The 25427-nt window shown below is 40.1% G+C and overlaps 1 protein-coding gene across 1 annotated transcript in view; it reads left to right on the top strand.

Moving 5' to 3' along the window:
* The window catches only part of LOC137969603 (sodium-dependent multivitamin transporter-like), a 29489-nt gene continuing 4062 nt past the window's right edge, over positions 1-25427 (top strand). Inside the window, exons 1-13 of the mRNA XM_068815914.1 lie at positions 1-439; positions 4891-4956; positions 6176-6227; positions 6899-6966; positions 7584-7738; positions 9837-9977; positions 10469-10598; positions 14400-14488; positions 18318-18430; positions 19776-19846; positions 21160-21246; positions 22390-22655; positions 23369-23472. Of these exons, the coding sequence (XP_068672015.1) occupies positions 95-439; positions 4891-4956; positions 6176-6227; positions 6899-6966; positions 7584-7738; positions 9837-9977; positions 10469-10598; positions 14400-14488; positions 18318-18430; positions 19776-19846; positions 21160-21246; positions 22390-22655; positions 23369-23472 (1687 nt within the window). The 5' untranslated portion in view covers positions 1-94. The remainder of the gene's footprint in view (positions 440-4890; positions 4957-6175; positions 6228-6898; positions 6967-7583; positions 7739-9836; positions 9978-10468; positions 10599-14399; positions 14489-18317; positions 18431-19775; positions 19847-21159; positions 21247-22389; positions 22656-23368; positions 23473-25427) is intronic.

The raw sequence follows: 25427 nt of genomic DNA, 5'->3' as shown, positions 1-25427 counted from the left end.
GTTCTAAATTCGAGGCAACCAAGCCCACAGGTCACTGGTAAATGCGACAGATTGTTTGCTTTGGCGTTGGACTAGCTTTTCGCAGGCTGCTACAATGGCAAACGATCGCTTCGGAGTGGTTGACTATGTCGTGTTTTCGTTGATGATGCTGATATCCACCTTGATCGGAATATGGTATGGGTGCGGACCAGGTGGAAAACAAAAGACAACGGCAGAATATCTTTTGGGAGATCGCAAGATGTCCCTCTTGCCAGTGGCGATTTCTTTATTGGTGACCTTTCTATCCGCTGTTTCGCTTATCGGAATTCCATCTGAAATCTACACGTACGGTTTCCAATATTGTGTAACGATTCTCGTGGGGCCTTTCGTGTTGCTCTTGCCGGTGTCCATCATTTTCGTCCCCATGTACCGCAGGTTAAACATCACTTGTGCTAACGAGGTAAGAACTGAACTTGCAGCTATGAAAACTAACTTGAGCACACCATGAGCCAAAATCCCTTTTCTCTGCCCAAACTTGTTTCACCGGGATATTAAAGCACGCGTAGATTCGGTAGATTACCAAGGCTATCTTGCCCCATTATCCGGTTACAGAAGTGGGTTTCATGCATTTTTCGAGATTACCCTCTCGAGATGTCAACAAGGTGCGTATTAACTAGAAATGATCAAATATGAGAGGAATGCGTTTGAAATTTAGGTATTGGAAATGGTCATTATTTTAAAGGATGTGATAACAAATGACTATTTATTTAATAATAGACTTTATTCGCATTGTTTATCCAATACAGACTGCCAACGCTCATAAATAATTAGTAAAGAAATACCCCTTTGAGTAATGTCACATGATCCACCACATTGGAAAATAAATCCAGAATCCAGAAATTCGGAACGGTAAGCGATCAACTGGAATCCACAATATTCTGAGTGCCAAAAATGAGAAACCGGAAAATGAGGCTTATTGTACTGCATTTATTTGAGAAAACTGCAAAGAAAACGAATTGAACAGAAGAAACTGTTTTTGCTCTTGTGGTTTATTCTAATAAAAACCTTAGCATCAGGTTTTCATTATGCACAACTCTCATATTACTGTAAAAATCCGAAGAAATATTAATGGAATGTTATTGTGTTAGAAGTAAAAAGCCAATCAGGTGCGAGAACGCTAGTAAACCGCAACCAGTGTCGGTAATCATAGTTTGTGGTTTCATGTCGCTTCTGATCGGTTACCACAATGGGAAATGTCAAGATCAAATCAAAATGTTCGCAGTGTTCGGATTGAAGCTGACATGAACTTGTTTCATTGGCATCGAGACACAGATGATTGACAAGTGCACTTAAGTGGCCAGCAGTATTTGGTGCCATTTCACTTTAATTTGCGCTAATGTTTCAAGCGAGTATTTACAAGCTTCGCTACACATAGTTAAAAAGTTCTCCTTTAAAACCATCCCTCACGCTGTGTTTTCCGTCGTAATTCCTCGCGGAGAGTTTCACTGTGGGTGAAGAGGTCACACACAAAACACAGACTCCGCAACTATTAATATTATTTTTTAATGTCAGGCAAATGAAATCATGACCTGTGAAACACGACCAGCCAATTTTAAAAATCTGTGAAAATTGACTTTAGCCTCGTTCCCACTTTTCTTCTCAATGCTTTCAATCAGTGATCTGTCTTTGACGCTTTTAAATATAACGCAATATATGTCTTTTTAAAATTCATCCAGCTTTCTGAGTTGTACCGAGTTCGCTATTCGTGTGGGATCTGGAGAATACGTCTCACGCAAGACAATGTTGTTAAGACCCAAAAACGAAGACCTAAGATCCTATGATCTAAAACGAAGACCCACTGATCTAAAACGAAGACCCTGTGATCTAAAACGAAGACTCACTGATCTAAAACGATGACCCTTTGATCTAAAACGAAGGCCCACCTCAAAAATGTCAGAACGATGCCAAGCAGCTTATAGCTGGTCAGAACTCATTGCGTGTTATGGAAGGGTAGGAACGGTGGAACATTGGAACATCTGAATGTGGGCTCTGAGTGTGTGTGCTCGAAACTCCTCACAACTAATGATCTAGCGATGTTTCTTGTCACGTCACCCATTGTTACGACAGTAATATGCCAACCAGAACCTAATTATCATTTTAACAGGTTCCAGAAAAGCAGACAAATTTTATTGGTGGAGAAAATTCTGCTCGTTTGGGTAAAACCTAGAAAAAATGGACCACCTCGAAAGGCCACACCATTTGCTTTCTCGCCCAAGCAAGCTCTTTTTTAGACAAATGGTAACCTATACATCAATAACATGACTAAAAGTGACAACTATTACAGATGTTACGGGACAGATTTTGTAGACACAGCTTCAGAGTTTTAACTTCTTTATTCTGGCATGGAACTTCAGCACTCTGCCGTTAAGCTAACTGGCGTTTGTATATGCTCTTGATTAGCTATGATTGGTCAAAGAGGTAGGAAAATCATGCAAACGTGATCGTAACACTCTCAACAACAAAGGCGGAAAAGCTTGTGGTAAATACTTGCGGTACATACTTCAGCCTAACTAAATTCGAGTTATTTAATTGTTGGATCAACTGATAGCAACAGAAACCACAGTTTCCGCCGTCCTTTACACTAACTCGTGCGGGATAACCGCGGAAAAACTAACAATACATATCATTACGTTAAGATAACTAACATAGTCGGTACAGTAAACACCCGCATATAAGAACACATTTTTCAGGCTTAAGGCTGATCGTGTTCTTATTTGAGGGGTGCTAAGTGAGAAATCAGCCTGAAAGTGTTCTTAAAATGTTCTTAAATTGGTTTCAGAAATACTTCAAACTATATATTACTGGAGGTTTAATTAACATACAATGCCGTTTTGTAATAGATTTTATAGTTTGTTATGGTCCTGAACACCAGAGTACTTTGATTTAAGTTACTGTACTGAATTCAAAATTTTAGTTTCTAAAGAAACTGTGGTACTGCGTCGGTGGGAGATTGAGACAGAAATTGACTTTATCAAAGGAGTTGATTAAGGTCAAATAACCACCGTGAAAGATTTGGAAAGCTGACGTTTCGAGCGGTAACCCGTTTCGAGCGTTAACCCTTCGCTCCGACGGAGGGCTAACGCTCGAAACGTCAGCTTTCCAAATCTTTCACGGTGGTTATTCGACCTTTATCAACTCCTTTGATAAAATCAATTACTGTACTGAATTGTTTCCTTATCCTAATACCCTTTCCCTTTATATTAAGAACATGTTTTATTTATCAGCCTGAATTTGTTCTTATTTATATGACCAAATTTCAGCCTGATGTTCTTAATCCGCTTGTTCTTATATGCGGGTGTTTACTGTATTACAACTTCATAAGAAAGATCCGCTAAGACAGACCTCGTGTTTCCAACAACATTGGCGGAAATTCGGCTAGCGCCCAATTCATTTTCTCGTGGGAAAGTTATTTACATTTATGATTAACTGAAAGTTAATTTACTAACCACCTGATAACGAAATGCAATTACAGTAAATGTCCATTGAAATCTGGATCGTCGGGTTTCCGAGTCGAACACAAAATCTGAAAACTGATTTCGTCGCGAATTTTGACTGAAATCCTTCCTGACATGTATTTCCGTGACGAAATCCGTTTTCAGATTTTGTGTTCGATTGGAAATCTGAAGATACTGATCTCTCTAAGGATCATAATTAGAGACTCAGAGATTTCAATTTACTGGTGACCTCTCTCAACCCCGAAGTAAATGAAACGGTCTTTCTCGGAGTTGTGCTTGATAAACATCTTTCTCGAATACCTCACATTCTTCCATTGGCTTGCAAAGTCTCGGATTCGATAGGTTTAGTACGGACCCCACGACCGAGCAAGAGCGCTACACCCATCTCTGCTACTGATCGAGCAATCGAACCATCTGGATAGTGTTGGATCACGGTGAGTTCGCTCTATGTCCCAGAAGAGGTGAACGTACGATGGAGAGTATCTATAAACAGAATGGAAACTGAAGATAGGCAGTAAATGACCAGAGATGAATTTCGTGAAGGATTGATTAGAAAACGATGAGTGTATGCTGATGAGGTAAAAATTTGAAAACAGAGCCTCGTGCCCCTATCGAATACAGTGTATGCTGATGAGGTAACAAGTTGTAAACAGAGCCGCACGCCCTATCGATTACAGAGATATCCTATTTCCGGTTACAGGATGACACCGACAGTGTAGCATTTCACATCACACGACAGCGTAACATGTAATCCAGAAAGTGGTCAAAAAGCAAGATAATGAAGAACTGCTTTTGTTTGTGGAGTATTCCAAAGCTTTTGATTCTGTTTACCATGACGCCCTGTGGAAGACTGTCAGAGAGTCTGACAGATTGAAGTTTCTCGCATTTTTGTCTCCCGTTTTTCTCGTGTTTTGACTTAATTCTGACCCCTCTGCCTTTTTGTTAGTAAAAAGCAAATTGATGTCAATTTTTCATGCGTCTGTCCTGTTATTGACAATAAATTTCGTCATAACATTGTCAAAGCTAGTAGTCGGCGGATCCCGGATTCACAGCTCCTTTGACAATGTTGTGACGAAATTCTTGATCAATAACAGGACAGACGCATGAAAAACTGAGATCAATATTGTTAAACAGAGCCTCCCAGTGGGACCAGGTTGCTTCTATGTATGCAGTATGCAACATGAGTGTTGACTGTGCAAAGGAGCAATATTTACTTCGGCAAGAGCATTAATTAATGTTGCAAAAAATACTTAAATTCGTCGACAAAATAAAGATGGCCATTGTATAAACTTCTGCTTACTTTATTACGCAATGTACCTTTAAAAGAGTGGAAGGAATCAGGATCAATCGCGGTTAACCTGTGTTATTTTTCTGTGGCTTTTTCTTTTTTCCTCAGTATCTTGAAAGACGCTTCTCAGTTGGAGTTCGAATGGTGGGATGTGCCTTATTTATGTTACAATATGTAAGTTTTGTTATTTTCTCATAATTTAATATATAAATAGATTTAGGCAATCCTAAAAACGGAGCTTCTCAGTTCTTATTTAAGCTTATTTAAGACTTACGCATGATTATCATACGACCAGCCCGGCCTGTTCATTACTAAACGGTAGTCTGTTTTACCGTGACTGCTCTTTCCTGCTCTTCTCGCCGTTTTTCGCCACCGTACTCGGCCTGTTTTCTCATGCTAGTCCTGAATTGCTCTTTCTTCTGCTGTTCGTCAATATAATGTCGTCTCGGCTTTCTTGGGTCTCTTTCTTGCTCTTTGTCGTCTGTCACTGATCATATTTGGCCTGCTTAATTTTCTCTTGCCCTCATTCGCTCCCTTTGACGTTGACCATCGCTTAATCGTCGCCTCCGTTTTTTCTCTCTCTTTCTCCGCAGTTTTCTTTCCTCGTTTTACGACATAAATAAAACAAATATCTGGTTTGTTTACTGGTTTTCTTTCATATTCTTGCTTGTTTTTCTAATAGACAGTGTCAAATTGCATTATAACATGGATAAGGGGCACCCAACGAGAATTAGTCAAACATACAGTTGTTAAACGTATTTTGGTATGTAAACGGTAGATATAGGCATATTTTTCATCCGTTCGGATTTCCTAGCTGAAAGTCTAGTGATCCGAAAATTATAGGGATCAAAACTTACCTTTACGAACATTTCAGGCAGAAAAAAGGCTCCCGAAAATTCTAGGTGACCTTTTTAGGGTAAGAATCCGTTAAAGACGGGCAATTATACAATATTTTAGATGTTCGAAAATCCTAGGACGGGCATGCAGGCAAGCAAAAAGTTTTACAACGAATGTTCCGAAAATTCTAGATCTCAAATCGTCTTCCGAACAGATATTTTCCGAAAATTGACGCTGGGTGCCCCTGATTGATTTTCCCATAGTGCACTCTAATTAATGGTAGCCTGCGTATTTCCGGCGGTCGTTTCTCTCCCCCGAAAAGAGAGAAACGACCGAGGCTTATCATGTTGCGTTGTTCTCAGTGTTCAGCTATTAGCCATTTTCCTTTGTTCCCAAAACCCATGGAAGACCCTCTTGGCTAGACCTCATTCAAGCCTGCTCGAGTATTTTATTTATTTATTGTTTGTGTGTTTGTTTACATGATTTTTTTAGTTTTCATTTCTGATCATGTTCGCTCCGCAATTCTATATCGTTTTAATACTTTCTGCGTTTTTAGACTTTGTACCTTTCTGTCGCCATATTCGCACCTTCTCTTGCCTTAGAAGCTGGTAAGTCACTGTATTCGCATACTCTTGGGATTATTTTGACGCAAAATTCACACCCTTGTCCAATTAGGTGCAACTTGTACCTCGTGTACACCGATAAGTGGTTCTCCGATCAGCTCCGGAAATATGTTGGTAATTTAGGTTTCTGTTGAAAAAGTTATCTTTTGCTAATCCGAAACCAGGAAAGAAATAATGAAATTATAAAAGAATTCCTCTAGCCTGCATTAGCTGTTTACAGGCTCAAAGTGTTTTCTCCTTTTACAATGGGACTGTTCACATGAGAAAACTCGCCCCGGCAGGGCGATTTTCATAAGTTGGATGACTACTTGATTTCGTATCGTGTTTTACATGATAAATATATTGTGAATCGAAAACAGAAACTTTGCGCAAGCAAAGTTCATGCCGAAACGAGTGGTTCTTCTTCGTTTTAAATGACGCTTTTGAGGGATTTCGTACTGGAATGAAATTCTCGCTCCCGTGCAACAACCGGGGTGAACTAGCGCCGGCGGGTATGAATCGTATCATGGAAAGTCATGCAAACACCAGCTATGTTCAAGTTGTTATTTCAAGCTATCGGTATGAAAGTCGCCCCTGTATCATGTTAACACCACCAATGTGTCATTATTTCAAGTTACCTTAATACAGCATTTCACTTTTGATTCGTTGCTTTTTAGTCGCTGGTATTCCACTTCCCGTCTCAATCCTGACCACTGGAATCGTTTGTACATTTTACACCAGCCTGGTGAGTCTCAGTTCTCCAACATGGGGAAAGTAGCATGGCCGAGGTATTAGAAATTAGGCTTAAGATTAAAACTGAGTTGAGTATGGTCTAGGCGAAGGAAGTAATGAAAAAAAAAAAAAAAGCAACAACAAAGAAGCTATTTCAATGTCATTGCTGAAAGCAGATCAGTTTCGACCAGTTGGTTCAGTTTAGATTTCAAGTTCGCTCTATACTCCTCCTTTTTGTCTGTTAACAGGCACATTTGTAAAATAAAATACATAACATGGGACGGCATTTCTCTTAACAGATATATACAATTATGTATACGCTTATTTAGTCCCAGAATGTCCAAGAAATGCATCCTAAATACAGCCAGACACGTGAAAGCGTCGCACCGTTTCATTTTCTAAATCCAGTAAATCGAGAAACCCTGCAATTAACAGCGCTTCATGCTCGCCGCAGCCGATGGTATAAACCGTTCGGCTTAGCATTTCCTTAATTTGCTTTTCACATTTTTTTGTTGTTTTGGTGTTATTCGTGGCTTAAACGCAATGAAAAGATTTTTTATATATCGTGCGAGCACTATAAATATCAATTGAAACTATAATAATTGTTTTTTTTTCTCTTTCTCTTACCAGGGTGGACTAAAAGCCGTTGTATGGACAGATGTGTTTCAGTCGGTAATCATGATGGGCGGTCTGATTGCCATTCTTGTCATTGGCAGCGTTGAGGTTGGGGGACTGGATAAAGTGTGGCAAATCAACAAGGCCTTCAACAGGACCACTCTCTTTGAGTTACTGTTCGTTCTTCTTTCTAGAAACGAAGTTTAGAGAAATTGTTTGATTTCAGTAACCTGTTGACGGAATGGGCCTTAGGGAGGCTAGAAAGGGTTTCAACACTTAGAAGACTCTCTGTTTAGATCGAATAACGCTACAACAATGTATCACGTAACAGCAATGTTATGGTACCATATGAAACACCGATTATTTCCAAAAAAGATGTGATCATTATTGGGATGCAATACGTTACCTTGGCAACAGGAAAGCCCAGCAAAAACACAAGGAAGGATTTGGGATTTAGTTGATCATACCTCAAAAACAAACCAGGTGACCCCCCTTTTTTATTGTTGAAAAGTGATTAGAAGGCCACGATGAAACTTTCGGCAAAGTTCGGCAAACAAAATTCTGACAAGATGATTCAGAGCTACCTTAAAAAAAAAAATCACAAGATTAAGGTGGCTCTGAACCCACTTGGCAGAATTTTTTAACTTTGCAGAAAGTTTCATCATGCCCTTGTGATTACTTTTCAGAAATAAATGAGGGTTACTGAGTTTGTTTTTGAGATATAAGCAGCTAAATACAAAATAAAGGGTGTTTTTTCAGGGCTTGGCCGTTTTCACCGTAACATATTACGTCACAATAACGACTTATCTTGTTCAGCAATAATTCGTGTTTCATTTGGTACCACAATTTTTCCAATACATGATACAACGTTGTGGTTCCGATCCTTTTAACAAGAGCGTCACTTGGAAGCGTTGAAACTGGTTCGAGCCTCCTTAAGTGCAGTGTTTAAAGTGTCTATCACCTAAAAAACCCTTTCCACTCAGCAATTCCCTGCACCATGTCTAAAACTAATTGTTTGGTTCTCTAAACTCTCTCCTTCCAAATCCCTGTTTTAGAAGCTCCTAAAAAGTGGAAAAACTAGCTGTAATTTTATCTACAACGGCCCATGAAAGAAACTAACCCTAAGCCATGCAATTTTTGTGACGTCCACCCCTATCGAACCCATTCCCCTTCATTGCTCGAGATGGATCAAACTATAACCACGTTTCCCGTCTTTCAAAGCGAATAAAAAGGTGAGTTTTTAAAGATAAGGTGCTAAAGACAACACAATATTTTTGGAACTAATACGGAGTTTAAATAAAGTGGAAAGTTTGTTGAGGTGATTAGCACTTTAAGCGATTTCTTATGGGAAAGTCGATCATGTCATATTTTGACTAAACGGGTTATCTTGAGTATTCTTATCCCAGGTATAGGCCTTGGATAAGTCGCGACTTCTTAAGTTTGCATTAAAAAAAAAAAAAAAAAAAAAAACACGGCCGCAGCGGACTTTCCTAAACCAATCTCATCTCTTGACCTTAGGTCGCTATTTATTTGGTGAGGACCAAAGAAGAACGGCATCTGGTTGGATTTGCCATTCGCGCAGTTGTATAGTGGACGGTCATTTTTGTATGTGTTATCTAACGCGTTCACGACCCCAGAGTGATCTCTTTTGCTCCTTTCTGTTAGGAAAAGAGCTCGAGTCGCGGATCATGCGCAAACATTAGTTCCGAGGCTGTGGTGACGAGATTGAAAGTCGATTGGAATGTACGAGTGAACAATATTTACAAGACGCCACAGCCTGATTGCTCATAAGGCAAAAACGTTATGAAGGACAGATGTAGGCGAGTCCTTTGAGTCGCCTGATGAGTATTGTAAGGTTAAGATCTTACGAATCAGACCTGCCGCAAAAAGCAATATACTACCTCGGAAGTCTTAAAATTTATCGCTATCGCTCTTGTAATAGGACATTTGCAACCAAACTCCGGACACACCAATAACAATACAGAAATGTACGACTTCTGGTGGACGAAGAAAAGAAGCTTATCAGAGAGAACTTTTCGTTTCGTCCACCAACATGGCGGCAATGACGTCACGTGAAAACTGGCCTGGGACCATGCTCCATAACCCCAACTGCGGAGCCTGGTCCCAGGCTACGCGAAAACCCCCTATTAAGCGCTTTGCTGAAACAGCTACATTTCGACTGCCTTCAGGTGTCTTAACATTTTTGGAGTGTGTGTATTAATTTTTTTATTTGCAATTTTTAATTAATGTTGGCTGTTTCTATTTCAGTTTTAATCCAGACCCTAAAGTGCGAAACACGTTTTGGACTTTGACTTTTGCTTTAGCTCTTACCATCATGCCAACGTGGACGGTTAGCCAAACTTCTGTCCAGCGATTTCTAGCCATGAAATCCTTAAAAGATGCAAAACGGTAATAGTAATTATCGAGTACATGAGCCCCTACCAACGCTCCTTACTACAGTAGTTGTAAAATCGCTTTTATTCGCGAAATACTTGCGAGGGCGTTAAGTTATACTTCCTGTTAAGGGCGCCGTTTCTCGAAAGTCCCGAACGGAGAGCATTTAATTCGTCAAACTTCACAGTTACTTTTCTTTTTGTTATCTTGAAAACATGTTGAAAGATCAGCTTTCCAAGACAAGCGGTTGGCAATTTTACAGGTGGCTTTTCGGGCCCGAAAAGTTTTCTGGACTTTCGGGAAACGGGCCCCAGCAGGCTCGTAACCAGGATTTTATGTGTGTGTGTGTGTGTGTGTGTGGGGGGGGGGGGGGGAGGGGGGGGGGATATTGGATATTGAGTATCAAAATGCGGACCTTTGAAGCCTGTGGGGGGGGGAGGGGGGAGGTGGTGGGGAGGGGGGTTGCGAACCTGGATCCATGAATGATGTAGATCATTGTGATTTAGTGCCGTATGGATGAACGTTCCAGCCCTGATGATTTATACATTAGTGTGCAGTTTGGCCGGACTTGTCATTTTCGCGGTTTACTCCGGATGCGATCTGAGAGAGAACAAGAAAATCGCAAGCAATGATCAGGTAACTACGTTTCTTACCATGTGTGGGTTGTTCGAGGGGTGGATAGCGTTGTACGTGTCCACTGGATAATTAATTTAATTTTTTTTATCTTTTATCCGCTGGATAGCGTTATCCACCTTTTGAACAACCAGGCTAGATCTGTAAATCAAATCTGTCGTCCGTTTCTGCACTTTTTTTGTCTTTTTTTTCTGTACTTTTTTCCTGCGTACCTCGATTTCAAGTGACCTTCTGAGCGCTAGCTTTCACGTGTAGTGTCACGTGACTTTTCATGTAAACAAACCTCGAAAGTTCGGACATTCGAGAAGATCGGACATACAACACGCAGTGAGATGGTGTGGCGAGCGGATATGAAATGTTAGTTTCTTTTTGCTTTGGACTTGGAAATGATGCAATAGAGACACTAGTCACTTCGATGGTTAGCATTTGGTGTAAGACACGATAGTTTTACACTCGTACTTCGACAGGATTGACGCGGGTGAGTCTGGTTGTTCCATCTTCGATTGCTGGGCGGACGAAAACGAAATGCATTCCTCGCCTTATGTTATTTACGAATTTACCTTTGTGTATGAAAATTGTCATATATATATTCACTTTAAGGTCCGTAATAAAACCGAATAAAAGTGACTTATTAGGTGCATCAGAGACAGTAGTCATTTCCGCCGTTTATTGCGAGTTGCAGAATGCTCTCGACTAAAAGGCGTGTTTCCGTTTTACACGTAAAAACGATTCCCGATTCCCAAAATCATAGGTAAGAAACTTGAATGGTGATCTGATCTAGTTTCTTTTTTGCATTTTCCGGCCGAAGTTATAGCAATCGAGAGGCGGAAAACGGAAAACGCGGTTAATGGCATGACTCATCGCAGTGACTCGTTTGTGTTTTCAGAGGACAGTAAATACACTACTAGTTGTATAGTAGTCTACACTTGTTGTTGAGCTATAAATTATATATCGTCCATACCATTGACCATGGGATCAATGCAGCGTTGAGCCAATGCAAACTGAAAAAGTTCTTCATTGAAGTTGAGGAAACCTGAAAATATTTTATTTTTATTTCATGGAACAGTATTGTGACCTTCTGTTAATTGAAATGACACATATCTACAGTACTGTTAGGGATTTCCCTTAAAAGAAATTATCTACTGATTTTTGGCGAACCATTCTAAAAAATATTGTCAAATTACCAGTCGTAATTCATGAACAGTTTAAACTCATTATATTAGATGATGCATCTGTTGCTTCCCACAATTTTTACAGTACTCATTGTTAGCATGAAAGCATGAAATATTCATTTCAAGTACTATTTTGAACTTCTATTATTATTATTATTATTATTATTATTATTATTATTATTATTATTATTATTATTATTATTATAAAAGAGGAGAAAGGGAAGGACTCGATCTTCTCTAGTTTGGCACACACATTAGACATGAAGCTAGGGTCATCAGTCACCTCAACAGAGAAGATTCCTTGTTTCCACACAACAAATTGACAACGTTTTAGCCTACAAACACTTTGAAGTTGCTTTCAATGCAAAACCATAACCATTTGTGTTGCCACAAACCGATCTCTGTTTTTCCAGTAACAGTTATATATTCTACAGCAGTGTTTGGACAACCTTTAGAACACTGGCAATTTAGAATTTTATTGCTCCAAGGAATGGCTTTGACTTCGTAATCAAAAAGCTCACAACCCCCTTGCATGCATTGGGAGCACTGACTTCATGAAATCATGAGTCCCATTCTCTGGCATTTTAGGGTTCCATTCTTTGTTTACAATTATGTAGGGATGTTTGTGCTTATGCTATTCTCTATTTTCGAATGCCTCATGAGACATTTTGTTTGCCCTCCAAATTTTGCTTAAACTATTGTTTTCAAATGCTCTTGGGGACATTACATATTCCCAAGAGCATTTGAAACAATAGTTTATGCAACATTTTGTGGGGGGCAAACAAAGTGTATTATGGGACATTTGAAAATAGAGAATGGGTTCTACCAACTTTGTGACATTTTCAGTACTATCAATTTTTCTTGAGAAGACCCTCTTGCTCTTTGAAACAGTTATGACCCCCAGTCCTCACATTGCCATTGCTTTGTCGTGGTGCTCTCAACGTACTGTAGTTAATTTCTTTATCACTGAAAGACAACAACTCCCAAAGCTTCTTCCGTCGAAATATTTGCATCAGTCTTAGAAGCTCTTGTAGTTTATTCTTAATTCATTAATACCACTCGCTTTCATTTGATTTAGCGGTTTCGTCAACTTGCCCAGTGTCTGCAAGTCACTGTACAGTAGTGAAATGAAGTTTTTCTAATAAAGGCAAGATAACAGGACTACTAGTTGGTAATTGGCACATTTTTGTGGTAAACATTTTCAGATATCTCTCCTCATCATTAGTGCCTTCGGGTGAAGGGACACTGATGTACATGAGTATGTGTGTTTTAACTTATTTTTGGAAGGGTGTTTTTCCTTCCTCGGTCAACAAATCCTTTTCATGAAGGGCTTCACTTTCGCTACACTCTCATTTTCAGGGACACACTCCACTTTGCAAAGAATCAACGTGTTAAACCGTCAGTAAATAAGCGACAAGCATCGAAGGACTTGTAAGCGGCGAGTCCCTGCTTGCCGTATTCATTACATTCGGTGGAGTGGTACATTAAATGGTTAAACTGAAATATCGTGCAAGCCGAATGGCGCCGAGGAGATGAAATTGTTCATGATCTTGATTGCATGGAAAATGGATTGGGGCAGAAGTGCAGTTCTTTAACTTTTGATTGGGATAAATAAATTGTCTGCATCGTCGGTTTTGTCTTTCTACTGATAGCATCCATTGCCGGATTAGCATTAGTTGCGCTAGAGGCAATTACCTTGATTAAAGTAAAGCGTCATTGCTTCATTTGCAGCGGGGATCAATTTTCTATCAGCGAAGACTTCTAAACGCGCTCACTGAAACTCCACGGTCCGGCAAATATCTTTTAAGTTTTGCGATATTCATTGTGTGGAAGTCCTTCTTTAATAGGCATCTGCTTAGACATGCTGACCCTGGAACTGTAGCAAACAGGACTGCTTGCTGTTGTTAGATCGATGATGGACTGATTCAGCTTTTTCGAATTAAAGACTCACTGACAGAGGAGGCTCGATTTACACACACTCAAATTAAATCACATTTATCCGGTTTTATTACTGACCTCGAAGTGCACAAATATATGACAATTTAAATACATGAAGGTATTCGTAATAACCAAATGTAAGGAATACATTTCGTTTCCGTCCGCCTAGTGATCGAAGATGTTCAAAACCTGACTCATCCCCGTAAATCCTGTTGAAGACGGAAGTAAGAGTGTAAAACTACCGCGTCCCACATCAAATGCTAATCATCGAAGTGACTTGTGCCTTTGTTGCATCAATTCCATGTCCAACGCAAAAATAAACTAACAATTCATATCTGCTCGCCACGCTATCTCACTATGTGTTATATGTCTGATCTTCTCGAATGTCCGAACTTTCGAGGTTTGTTTACATGAAGAGTCACGTGACACTACACGTGAAAGCTAGCGCTCAGAAGGTCAATTCCTTCGTTCATTTACATAATTTTAAGGGTATTGCAACCGTGCTTTCTTTCTTCTTGGTTCTTTTTACTCTTTGTGAGTTTTGGTGTATTTATCTAACTGTTCCCATCCGACTCGTTTACCTTAGCTCTTTTCCGTTAGGAACGGTACTTCACTTCTTTTTATAAATCGGTTGTTATGAATAAATGATCCGATGATTAATTAATTATTGTTGTTTTTCTTCTTCTATACCTAGGCGCTACCTTACTTTGTGATCAACAAACTTCACCACCTGCATGGTATTCCGGGATTGTTCACCGGTTCTTTGTATTCAGGGGCTTTAAGGTGATAGTCAGCTATTACACACTTTCGGGCTAACTTTACATTAAGGTTCTGCAATATAGTAGCCTTGGTGGTGCGTCGTACCAAGTGTCGCCCGCCCTTCTTAACTTCTTTCCTCCCTCCCTCCCTTCCTCCCTTCCTTCCTTCCTCCCTCCCTTCCTTCCTCCCTCCTTCCCTCTATCGCTTCCTTCCTCCCTCTCTTCTTCCCTTCCCCTTCCTTCCTTCCTTCCTCCCTTCCTCCCTCTCTTCCTTCCTCCGTCCCTCCCTTCCTTCCTCCCTCCCTCCCTTCCTTCCTTCCTCCTTCCCTCCCTCGCTTCCTTCCTTCCTTCTTCCCTCCCTCCTTCTCTCCCTCGCTTCCTCCCTTCCTCCCTTCCGCCCTCCCTTCCTTCTTCCCTCCCTCCTTCTCTCCCTTGCTTGCTTCCTTCCTTCCTTCCTTCCTCCCTTCCTCCCTTCCGCCCTCCCTTCCTTCTTCCCTCCCTCCTTCTCTCCCTCCTTGCATCCTTTCTCCCTCCCTCCCTTCCTTCCTTCCTTCCTTCCTCCCTCCCTCCATTCCTTCCTTCCTTCCTTTGTTCCTTCCTTCCCCCCCTTCTCTCATTCCTTCCAGTTATTATCATTATTATTATTATTATTATTGTTGTTGTTGTTGTTGTTGTTGTTGTTGTTGTTTAGCTATACAAAACTGCCAAAAAAATACACGACGTTTCGACGTTCTCGGACGTCATTATCAAGTGAAAAAGAGACAGTCCTGGACAGTGTAAATATTGTATGTATACAATAAAAAACAATAGTTCATTAAGAAAAAAATTAACATAAAAATATGCTACAAGCTAAACAAAGGTGTTTACCGATAGCTGAATACTTGTGTTCAACAATTCGTTGATGAAGGTGTCGGGCTGTATAACCGACATAATCTGCATCACACAGATCACATGCAAATTTATAAACAACGCAATGCTGACTTACAATACTCGGCTTCATTTCTTTCGGCTTGAGATCTTGCTGCAATATTTTGCTCACAAAAACTGGCTGCAAAGTGAGCGCAATCTTACTGCTCATATCAAGCAATTGCCTATGGACTGCATTAGCGGCTGTCTGATCTTTGAAAGGAAGAACTATTGTGATCGTGTTGCCACCGCCGGGTTTTCTTTTCTGGCTTAGTTACAATATTTTGAATAAACATATTAAGGGTGCAATTTATAAGGCCAATTGGATAATCAAGTCTGGAGAATACAGAAGGCAATTTGGCACATTCCACATTCCCCACAACATAACGAATTGTGCTTACTTGGAGTCAAGCTTCAAAGTGATTGTAAGTTTAGTTCTCATGTTAAGGTCAAACTAGCTAAGGTTAACAAAGGCCTCCATATATTAAGAACTTTGAGAAAGGAACAATATGACCAGAATGAAATAGACCTCCTTTTTAACTAAGACAATTGTATTGTCTAATTTAACTTATGGCCTTTCAGTGTATGGTGCGTATGAAAGTGGTCTAAACACAGTACAGAACTTTTTAAACAGATGTTACAAGCGGCGTTACATTTCAGGTCAATTGAATGTCGAGGATATCTACATACGCAGGACAAGAAATTATTTAGTAAAGTTAGGGCTCTAACCGATCATCCGTTAAATGAAATTCTGCCGAAGCCTTAAAACCCCAGCAATATAATTTACGTCTCATGGTTTGCCTCCCGCCCAAAGATTAACAGCGGACGCCTTTTTAAGAACACATATTTTGTAAATAGACTCATTTTTGAACACAACCTGTTAGCTACAGTATATTATTGTAAATTCATTACACAGTTCTCGTTTATGTAACATAGGATATGTATTTTTTATGTTATGGTTTATTATAAAGACATCATCATCATTTGCTTCTGTCGTAGATGAAAAGGCACAGGCACGATGTAACATGGTCTTCAATAATTAAGAAATAGAAAACATGTACCGTGTTTCTATCGAGTTATAGAAACACGAGTGAACGTTTGGGAGAACGAGAAGTGCAGTGGGAACACGAGTCGCAGGCGAGTGTTTCCACAGCTTTTTCGAGTTCTCCCAAACTTTATCGTGTGTTTCTATAACTCGATAGATACACGGAGTACATGTTTTCTGTTTCTTTTAGAAAACAACGCAACGAGAAAAAGGAAAACAACTTGTTAACTCTAATTATCAAAATGTAAATTATCTTTGCTCGCGCCATCACTACGTCAACAACTCGCGCTAGTTCTGTGTCTCCATCGAGTTATAGAAACACGATTTTTAACCAATCAGCGCGCGTGTTTTCTTAGGACTGTTTTCTAAACCGGTTTAGTAAGGTTTGTCCACATGGCTTTGAAAATGCAGGAGTAGACCAGTGTTGGTTGTTTAACTTGTAGCATATTTTTATGTTACCTTTTTTCTTAATGTTTTTTCTTGTATTTATACAATATTCACACTGTCTCTTTTTCACTTGATAATGACGTCCGAGAACGTCGAAACGTCGCGTATTTTTTTAGCCGTGTATTTTTTAACCGTTTTTACGAAATTTCTTAAATGTTTTTAAGGAAAGTTTTTTCGCAATTTTTTTTAGCTAAATGTTTCAAAAAGTCGCTACTTTTTAATTATTATTATTATTATTATTATTATTATTATTATTATTATTATTATTCCATATAATACGAAGACGGCAGCTAAAAATTTTCATCTTAAATAAAGAAAAAACGATTCTCTGCTTTCGCAAATTCCATAATACAGTTCATTTTGGGGGTTATTTGCATTACAACAATGGATATCCAGTTCACTGATCTATGATACAGTCCCAAGAGTAAATAACTTGTATTGTTTTTATGTAAAGAACCCCCCAAAACGTATTGCATTATGGGAATGGGAAAATATTTTATTTTATGACACCCACGTGTCTCAAAGAGGTGTGGTTTACCTACCGATATAGTAAAGCAAGGGTGCTCTGTGAACTTCGTTAGCTTTGCCGGAATGAGGATGCATGAAGGAATATCGTCAAGGGGATAAGCGGCTGGATGGTTTCCAGTCTTGTGCCAGAAAAGAGAGGCGTAGGATTACAGTAAGCTATTTTTGACTTCATGTTAGCCTCTTTTCCAATGCTAGAGTAAGGGGTCAGGCCTCCCTCATGTGATGAATTAGTCTTCATTCATATGTCAAATGAAACTAATTCCTGACATAAATATGTTTGTCTCTGGCTGAGGTACCGGGATGGCGCAGTGATGAGAGCACTCGCCTCCCACAAATTCACTACTTGCACAATCCCACAATGCAATCAATCTCGTTCCCAGGGCTTTTCCCTATCTCCGCGGTGAAAAGTCCTGGGAACAAGGTTGATAATGAAATACGCTTTGGGGGTTTCTTTGCATAAAAACAGATCAAGTCCATAAATATTTTTGTTTTTCGACCATTTCAACCTCAGTAGAAATAAAACGCACACAATACAAGTCAAAGACTCTTGGGATTGTATCATGCTTCAGTGAGCTGAACCCCCAAGGTGAACTGTATTATGGGATTTGTGCAAGTAGTGAATGTGGCCTGGTTCGATTCGCAGACTTGGCGTCACATGTGGGTTGAGTTTGTTGGTTCGCTACTCTGGTTTTTCTCCTGGGTACTGCTCCGGTTTTCCTCTCACCTCAGAAACCAAACTTTGAATAGATTTGCGTTAATTTGTGAATTTCAATTTGCAGTGCATGTCTCCACTTAGTGCTCCAGCGCTAAAAGATGAGCCACTTAAATAAAGTTCCTTTCCTTTCCTTTCCTTTCGACAAAGAGGACGCAGTAACCTTAGAAAAGTCTCTTGATCACCACGTCTATCATTGATCCATTTATTCTTTAGCACTGCATCATCAGCACTAAATGCCATGTCTCTGGTAGTTTTGGAAGACATTATCAAGAAAACAAAGAGGAATTTGACCGATTCCGAGGCTGCCAAACTCTGCAAGGTGACTGGTAAGTGAAGGAAGCCGGCGCAGTTGACTCCCGTCTTTAAAGTAAAATTCACAAGGCAGCTCTCTAATCGGGAGAAAAAAAAATTCTTCGAAACGAAAGGGATTGTGGTCAAAGGCGCAAGGAATTGCAATTATGCGCGAATGAAGGAATTGATATGGGCGAGAATAGAGCCTGCTCTGTTTTTCAGATACAGTAGTTTACACCTTCACTCGACAAAAAGTGAATTCGAAAGCGTTCAATGAAAAAGGCCAAGAATTTGGAATGTTATAGGAAACAAATCTTTTAACCACCTCTCCAAATCTCAGGTATGTACGGTACATTGTTTTCGGAAGTAAGAGACGCCATGTGGTCCACCGACGTAAACGTCTGGAGTTTACTTTTCGATGAAAGCGGTTACTGACCCTTACTTTTTGCTCATGAGATAAAATACTTGTGTAGGAACACATCTCCTTATGTACTTGAAAGGCTCAAACTGCTGAGATTCATAGCGATAGGCATTTTTTTAAACCATATAGCTTTTAGCTCGACTCACGTTTAATTAAACTACCGGTCCGGAACTCGGAGCTCTGGGTGACGTTCTACTAGTTTGCTAAAGAGAGTGACGAGACATTAATTAATGATAACCAGTGTGGGATCACACCCTAACCCTAACCCTAACATCACATATATTGATATAAACGAACATAGCGAAATCTCTTAAGCAAAGGTAGGGTTAAATATCAGCTTAACAGCGAAGTTAAAAAACAAGCAAAGGAAGGTTGGAGCATCGGGAAGGGGAGGGAAATTGTCATGTAGTGTACCGGTGAAAACGGTGTCAGGATGTTAACACGATGCGAGTTAAGGCTAGAAGGAATGCACGATAAACTGAACTTGCCTTGTTGTTATCCGAACTAATCCTTTTTCATTGGCTAGTTGTCAAACAATGCCCACCCCCCATACTGGAGCGGAGACATTTAATATAGCATTTAATCAGCTATGACAGGCCTCGAGATCGCAAGTTGAAATCAGTTCCCATATTAGGTCATACGGTACACGAGTTGATAATCGAGATTAGTGAACCAATCAGGCCCGGGTTGCTCAAAGCATTTAGCGCCAACCCGCAGCGTACCAGGCTTCCAGCAACCGGTTTCAGAACGCTAGAAACGCATTACCCGAGGTCGAAATTTAATAACTTGATTTATACTCTTTACATTTGTTTGCCAAGAACATATTTTCTATTTTTTCTATTTTTGTGGTTCGCATAAATTCCGTTAAATTGGTGGTTGTTTTTCCGTTCGTTGGCAAGTCTCACCATCGGATGATGTTTTAAATTTAAATATGTTTTGTGCGATCGTTCTTGTTGCAGCTGTTGTGTTTGGAGTCATCGTGATCGGCGGTGCGTTTGTTGTTAGATACTTGGGGATCATGATCTTACAGGTCGGTGAAGTATTCCACTGCTAGCTGCATACAGCAAACAATACAACCTCGTTTCCGGGGTCTTTCATCTCCCCACCCCGGGAAAGGAAAGGAAAGGAACTTTATTTAAGTGTCTAGTCGTTCTAGCGCTGGAGCACTAATTGGGGACACGTCACTGTAAACTGAAATTAACAATTAACACAAGTTAAGTCAAATGTTGGTTTTTGAGAAGGAGCGATGGAGGAAAGACCCTGGTTCAGGCTGGTCACCTGTCTTAGTGACAAAGAGGGGGTCCCCGCTTTTCCAGATATTGTCGCCGCTGATATTTGTCGAAGCCAAAACGAAGCTTGAAGCTAGAGTTGGTTAAAGCTCGGGTAGATCAGTCGCTCTGTTTTTTAGCAATCTTTAATACCAGCTATTTGAATGTAACTCTAAAGCCAAAGCAAGTAAAAGGCTTGGAAACAGTTTATTTTGGTAGAGACGTGGTTGTGCTTTGCCTACCGGGTACGGAAAATCTATTACTTTTCACCTTTTCCCAGTGCTGATCTCTGGTAAAATTTTCCCTTCTATTACGACTACAGGAAAGACAAATTTGCGACTTACCAGCCCGTCTCTCTGGTTGTTTTTTGTCATCTTCCACTTTTTGGGAGACACGTAACCAGCCTGAACCAAGGTCTTTTTTCCCTCGCTCCCACTGGGGTGCCGAGATGAAAGACGCTGGCAACGCTAATGCAAACATTTGCATGGATACTACTGCGCTCATTTTGCATATCACATGTAACACCATGGGTGATTTCTCTGATTAATTACCATAAAGAGAAAATATTCAAATTTGATAATTCGCTATTTTCACCAATCACCAGTTCATTTTTTTTGGGGGGGAGGGGGTTAGTTGCATTTAAACGATGGAAATCCAGTTCAATGAAGAATGATACAGTCCCAAGAGTAAATAACTTTTATTGCCTTTATGTAAAGAACCCCTCCCCGCAAAACGTATTGCATTATGGGATAGGTGAAAAGCGAATACGGCATTCAATAGGTGTTTTGCAACCAATCTCTAAAGACAGACAACAATGATGTATATACAATTGCAGGTGGAGGAACGAAAGATTCGATGACGTGACGTGAAAACCACGTGATCCTTGCGCAATCATCGCACACAGAAGCTTTTCGTTTGGGGATTGTTAGATTTTGTGCTCCTTACCAGGTCTCCGCTTTTGTGTGCCGCAAACCCAAACCTATGCTAGTGCATAGTTTGGAATTTAGGTTATCACTTGTCTCTCTTCTGTCAGATAGATTCGATCACAGGAGTGGTGATTGATTTTTTTTTTCAGCTTTCCCTCAGCATCTTCGGAATATGTGGAGGCCCAGTGCTTGGAATTTTTTTATTGGGGATGTTCGTCAGGCGGGCAAATACCAAAGTGAGAACAAAATACCATTTTATGAAAAAAATAATTTCTCTCTGTACTTGACCTTACCTAATACCATAGTTAGATTCAAACATTTTATTTGGATTTTCACAAATACTAGTATGCTATACTGCCGTATATACGTAAGGCAGAATACAACAGAAATAACACAACAGGCTCTTTTGTTCTTGCGCACCGTCTTACATTCTTCCCGCCAATAACCAATTCAATGGTCCCTGTAAGTACTTCATGTTACTGTACGCTAATTTGTGGTTATCTTTTTTGATGACCACCATATAGGCTCACACTGATGAAAATACGCTCGCTAATTGAGCCTGATGATTCCTTGTCACGTACTTGGTTCATCAACTGTTTTTCACCCGAGCAGTCATCCACATGCCATGTGATCTTCTCGAAGACCTATGAATTTTGTAATGAAGTTATGTTGATGTGAGGTCTTGGCAGATTTCCCTGGAAACAAACCAATATTAGAGGGGTTCACAGTTTAAATAAAAACATTTTGATGGATAGGTGAAGAGTACAATGTAGGAAGTAGGGCAGTAGTATCAGGGAAAGGCTGAGGGGATACAATGCCAGGGCGGTTAACGTTTACGGGAAGCAGCAAAGCCCATACATGTACGCATTGCGTACCCGTATATTCCGTTATGTTACAACCATGAGGTAGAGTCCACGAGGGACGAAATTTGTTTCCCCTGCAAAATAATGCTTCTAACTCGTGGCCGCGGATTTTCGCGAGATGTCTCAACACGTCTTTACCGATGAGATGAAAGCGATCATAGTTTTGTCTGATCACCAACAGTTTTAAATGCTATTTAATGTTAGAATGTCGGTGCAGGGCTTCGCATGTCGAACAGTTGTCTTATTTTCAAGCGCTTGTTATCTCCTATGCTGGATTGAAGAATAGGATAGCGTTATTTTTTTTGTTTTTCTGCCCCCTACTTGACCTTCTGCTGTCTCTTCTTGAACGTACCATCGTCCCCCTTGCAGGATATTTCAATCAATCAATCAATCAATCAATCATTTATTTTAACACGTTACGTCAAAGAGCTATGAAACTCGTTCAAAATACGAACGTGTATAAAGCTAAAAGCTATATGAAGCTAAGAGATGAATCTGTTTTCTTTTTCTTAACAGGGAGCCTATGCAGGCACCTTTTGCGGTATTGCATTGACCCTCTGGGTTTTCTTGGGTTCAGCCTTTTATCCTCCCAACAAATATCCAGGCACTCGCTCCGTCAGGGATTGCCAGTTTTACAAAAACGCACTTTTTTATCAAAGCATCGCAGGGAACGTGACAGCCATGAATGTATCTTTCGTGACTCCAAAACAAGTTAATGACTCCATGAAGATACTTGAGAAGTATGGCGACGGTTACATTCACAATTCTTACAAGTCCCATGAGTACGTAAGGTGTTTTATTGCTGAACTTGGTTTACGTACATATATACTTAATTGACCATGGCCACTCCCCATATAGGGATTTTTCCAGGGCCAGTCCCACGAACAGAACAGAACACAACACAACAGAATCGAACAGAACAACAATTTTAAGAACCTCAACCGACCGAAGGCTTCTTACCTACAAATGCAGCCGAGACTGAGGTTGAACCAGAGACCACTAGGATCAAATTAAACTATAGGTCTGAACGAGTTTTCATGCGACCCAGGATCTCCGGATTTTAAAGCAAGCGCCTTAACCACTGGGTCGCGCTGGCTCCTGAGATTCACTTTCTTTTGCCAAAACCTTTTCAGAGCAGTCTCAGTTCAATTGAGCGTCAGCTGTTAATTATAGTCAACACTGGCGAATATTAATATTCGAAAATCGAAGCTAATCGTCGAGACTCTATGTTCGTGTATCATCTGTTCGCAGTGATATTATTGGAAGAAAAAATCACTCAAAATTGTCTAATTTTAGCCAAAACCCGTACCCTACCCTAAAAATCTAAAAAAGAACAAAACAACAACAACAACAACAAAAACCAGGGGTTCTAGAATGCGGTAAGGAGGGTCAACACATGAACATTACAATCAGTTGCCTTGCGAGTGGAAGTTTAACTTGCGTTCAGTCTCGTTCATGGTTTGCATTTATAATTACTGTACTTTTCTCTTAACAGCGTTGGAATCGCTGACACGTTATACCACATCTCTTATCTGTGGGTCAGTGGCCTTGGTATAATGACGGCATTTGTCGTGGGATTGGTAATTAGCTACATCTTGGGTGAGTACACGGCGGTTATTTTTTAATTATTTGTAATGACGTGCTCTCGTGTGAGGCAGATCTCAAAGAGTACAGTGGACAGTTACTAACAACTGAGGCGTGTTGTACTACCAGTTTTTAAACGGCTTGCACTACTTAGTTTCACTCAGCAAATCGGAGTTTCCCATTTGGGTCAAGTCTACTTTATCTGATAACAAATTATTTTAAAGAAGAGAGTGTGTCCAAAACCAAACAACGGTGTAATGCCCACTTTCACGAATCTATTCCTCTCATTGATTCCCTTGACTAAACCACGAGGTCAATACACTGATATTAGAATAATTACATACTTAGGTGATTTTTGAAAATTCTCTGCGCTGATTGTTTGCCGTTGAGGTCATTATTACTCATGCGTAACTAAGCGAGTGAGGTGTAAGATGCCCTCTGCTTCTTTTTAGTTTTTGGTGTTACACTAGTGCATGTAAATTTATGCTTGCATACATTTACAAACATGAATAACTTTACGTGGGATGGGGAGTAGGGGATTATTAAAAAAAATAATTCTAGCTGCTGAAAAATGTATTGTTGTGTCAGAAAAAATCCATGGAAAGACTTGAAAAGAGGTATTAGAGTCTTAAAACGTATATATGCTTAGAATATCAGTCTATTTTGCCTGAAAAAACAAAAAACAAAAACAAAAAAATTAGTAACAGTGCGTGTTTGAAGAAATCAACCATCCGTCCCACGTTTCAAGTCCGTAAGGTGAGCATGGTCGCCCCCGAATCATCGCTTCTTGATTGCACCTCTCTATCTGTCCAAACGTTGGAAGAAAAACCAACATTTTATAAAAGCTAACCATTCTCGAACAAGTACTTAGGCTTAAACAGTGTGTACTTAGGTCAACTTTGCCTGCATTGGAACGTTTTTCTCCGTTGATTTCGGTTTAGGAAACGCGCTGATTCGTAAAGTTTGCACGAGAGCGGGGATCGACATAAAGGTCAGGCAAACTGATCTCGATCTACAAGCCCCTTACCTCCTAGTGCACGTGACCTTTGAGAACCTTGTAGCAACTTTGAGAATTACTTTGAGCGAAATTGAGAATACCTGAGAAAAACTGAACCGACTTTTAGCAATCTGAGGCGTTCTTAGACTGACTGCTGTTATTGTCAGTAAGGCGTGCAACGAAGTGAAAAAGGGGAGTAGTTTCAACAATACAGGCTAGTCGTTGGCATCCATTCTGTTTATTTGGTGGCAAAAGAATTTCGAGGATGTGTCAAGGGGAAATTCTGGTGTTCTGTCTTGCTTACGTTTTACATTGTTCGTAGCATCAAGGAAGAATTCCCCAATAGTGGCTATCGAATTGTTTGTGGTCACTTAAAAGGAATAGGATTAGGTATTCAACAAATTCGTATTAGAGAAAGCTTACGACGAATAGACCCAGACGGTACAATACTCAGATGGTTGCGCGTGACAGAAACAAGGACACACAACGTTAGCAGTCCAAATGCTCTTTGGCAGTACAAAAATGTTGCAGTATAAAGATGAAGTGTTGAGATAGATGCTGAGGAAGAGGATACCCCAATTGCAGCAGCTAGTATTCTAACAGCTGATGAGAATACCGAAGCCCTGGCAAAGTTTACTCGCAATGCACAGATGCCTAGTATGCGAGCCATATCCGTTGCCTTAACTCCGTTATCTACAAGATAAGATAACTGATCTTTAGTGACACAAATCTTAACGTTGTATTTCCTTGTTTCTGTCACGCGTATTGAGTATTGTACCGTCCGGGTCTATTCGTCGTAAGTTTTCTATAATACGAATTTGTTGAATAACTAGTCCTCTTCCTTTTAAGTGACCATAAACCATTCGATAGCCACTAATGGGGAATTCTTCCTTGATGCTACGCCAATACCCTCCAACGTATTATCGTCAACAATTGAAAATGAATGGGGAAGTTGAAGGTTAAAATCCTTCAG

This window comes from Montipora foliosa, chromosome 9 (assembly GCF_036669935.1).
Source record: "Montipora foliosa isolate CH-2021 chromosome 9, ASM3666993v2, whole genome shotgun sequence".
NCBI lineage: Eukaryota > Metazoa > Cnidaria > Anthozoa > Scleractinia > Acroporidae > Montipora > Montipora foliosa.
The sequence above is the reverse complement of the archived record's forward strand: the minus strand, read 5'-3'. Positions and strand labels throughout refer to the sequence as shown.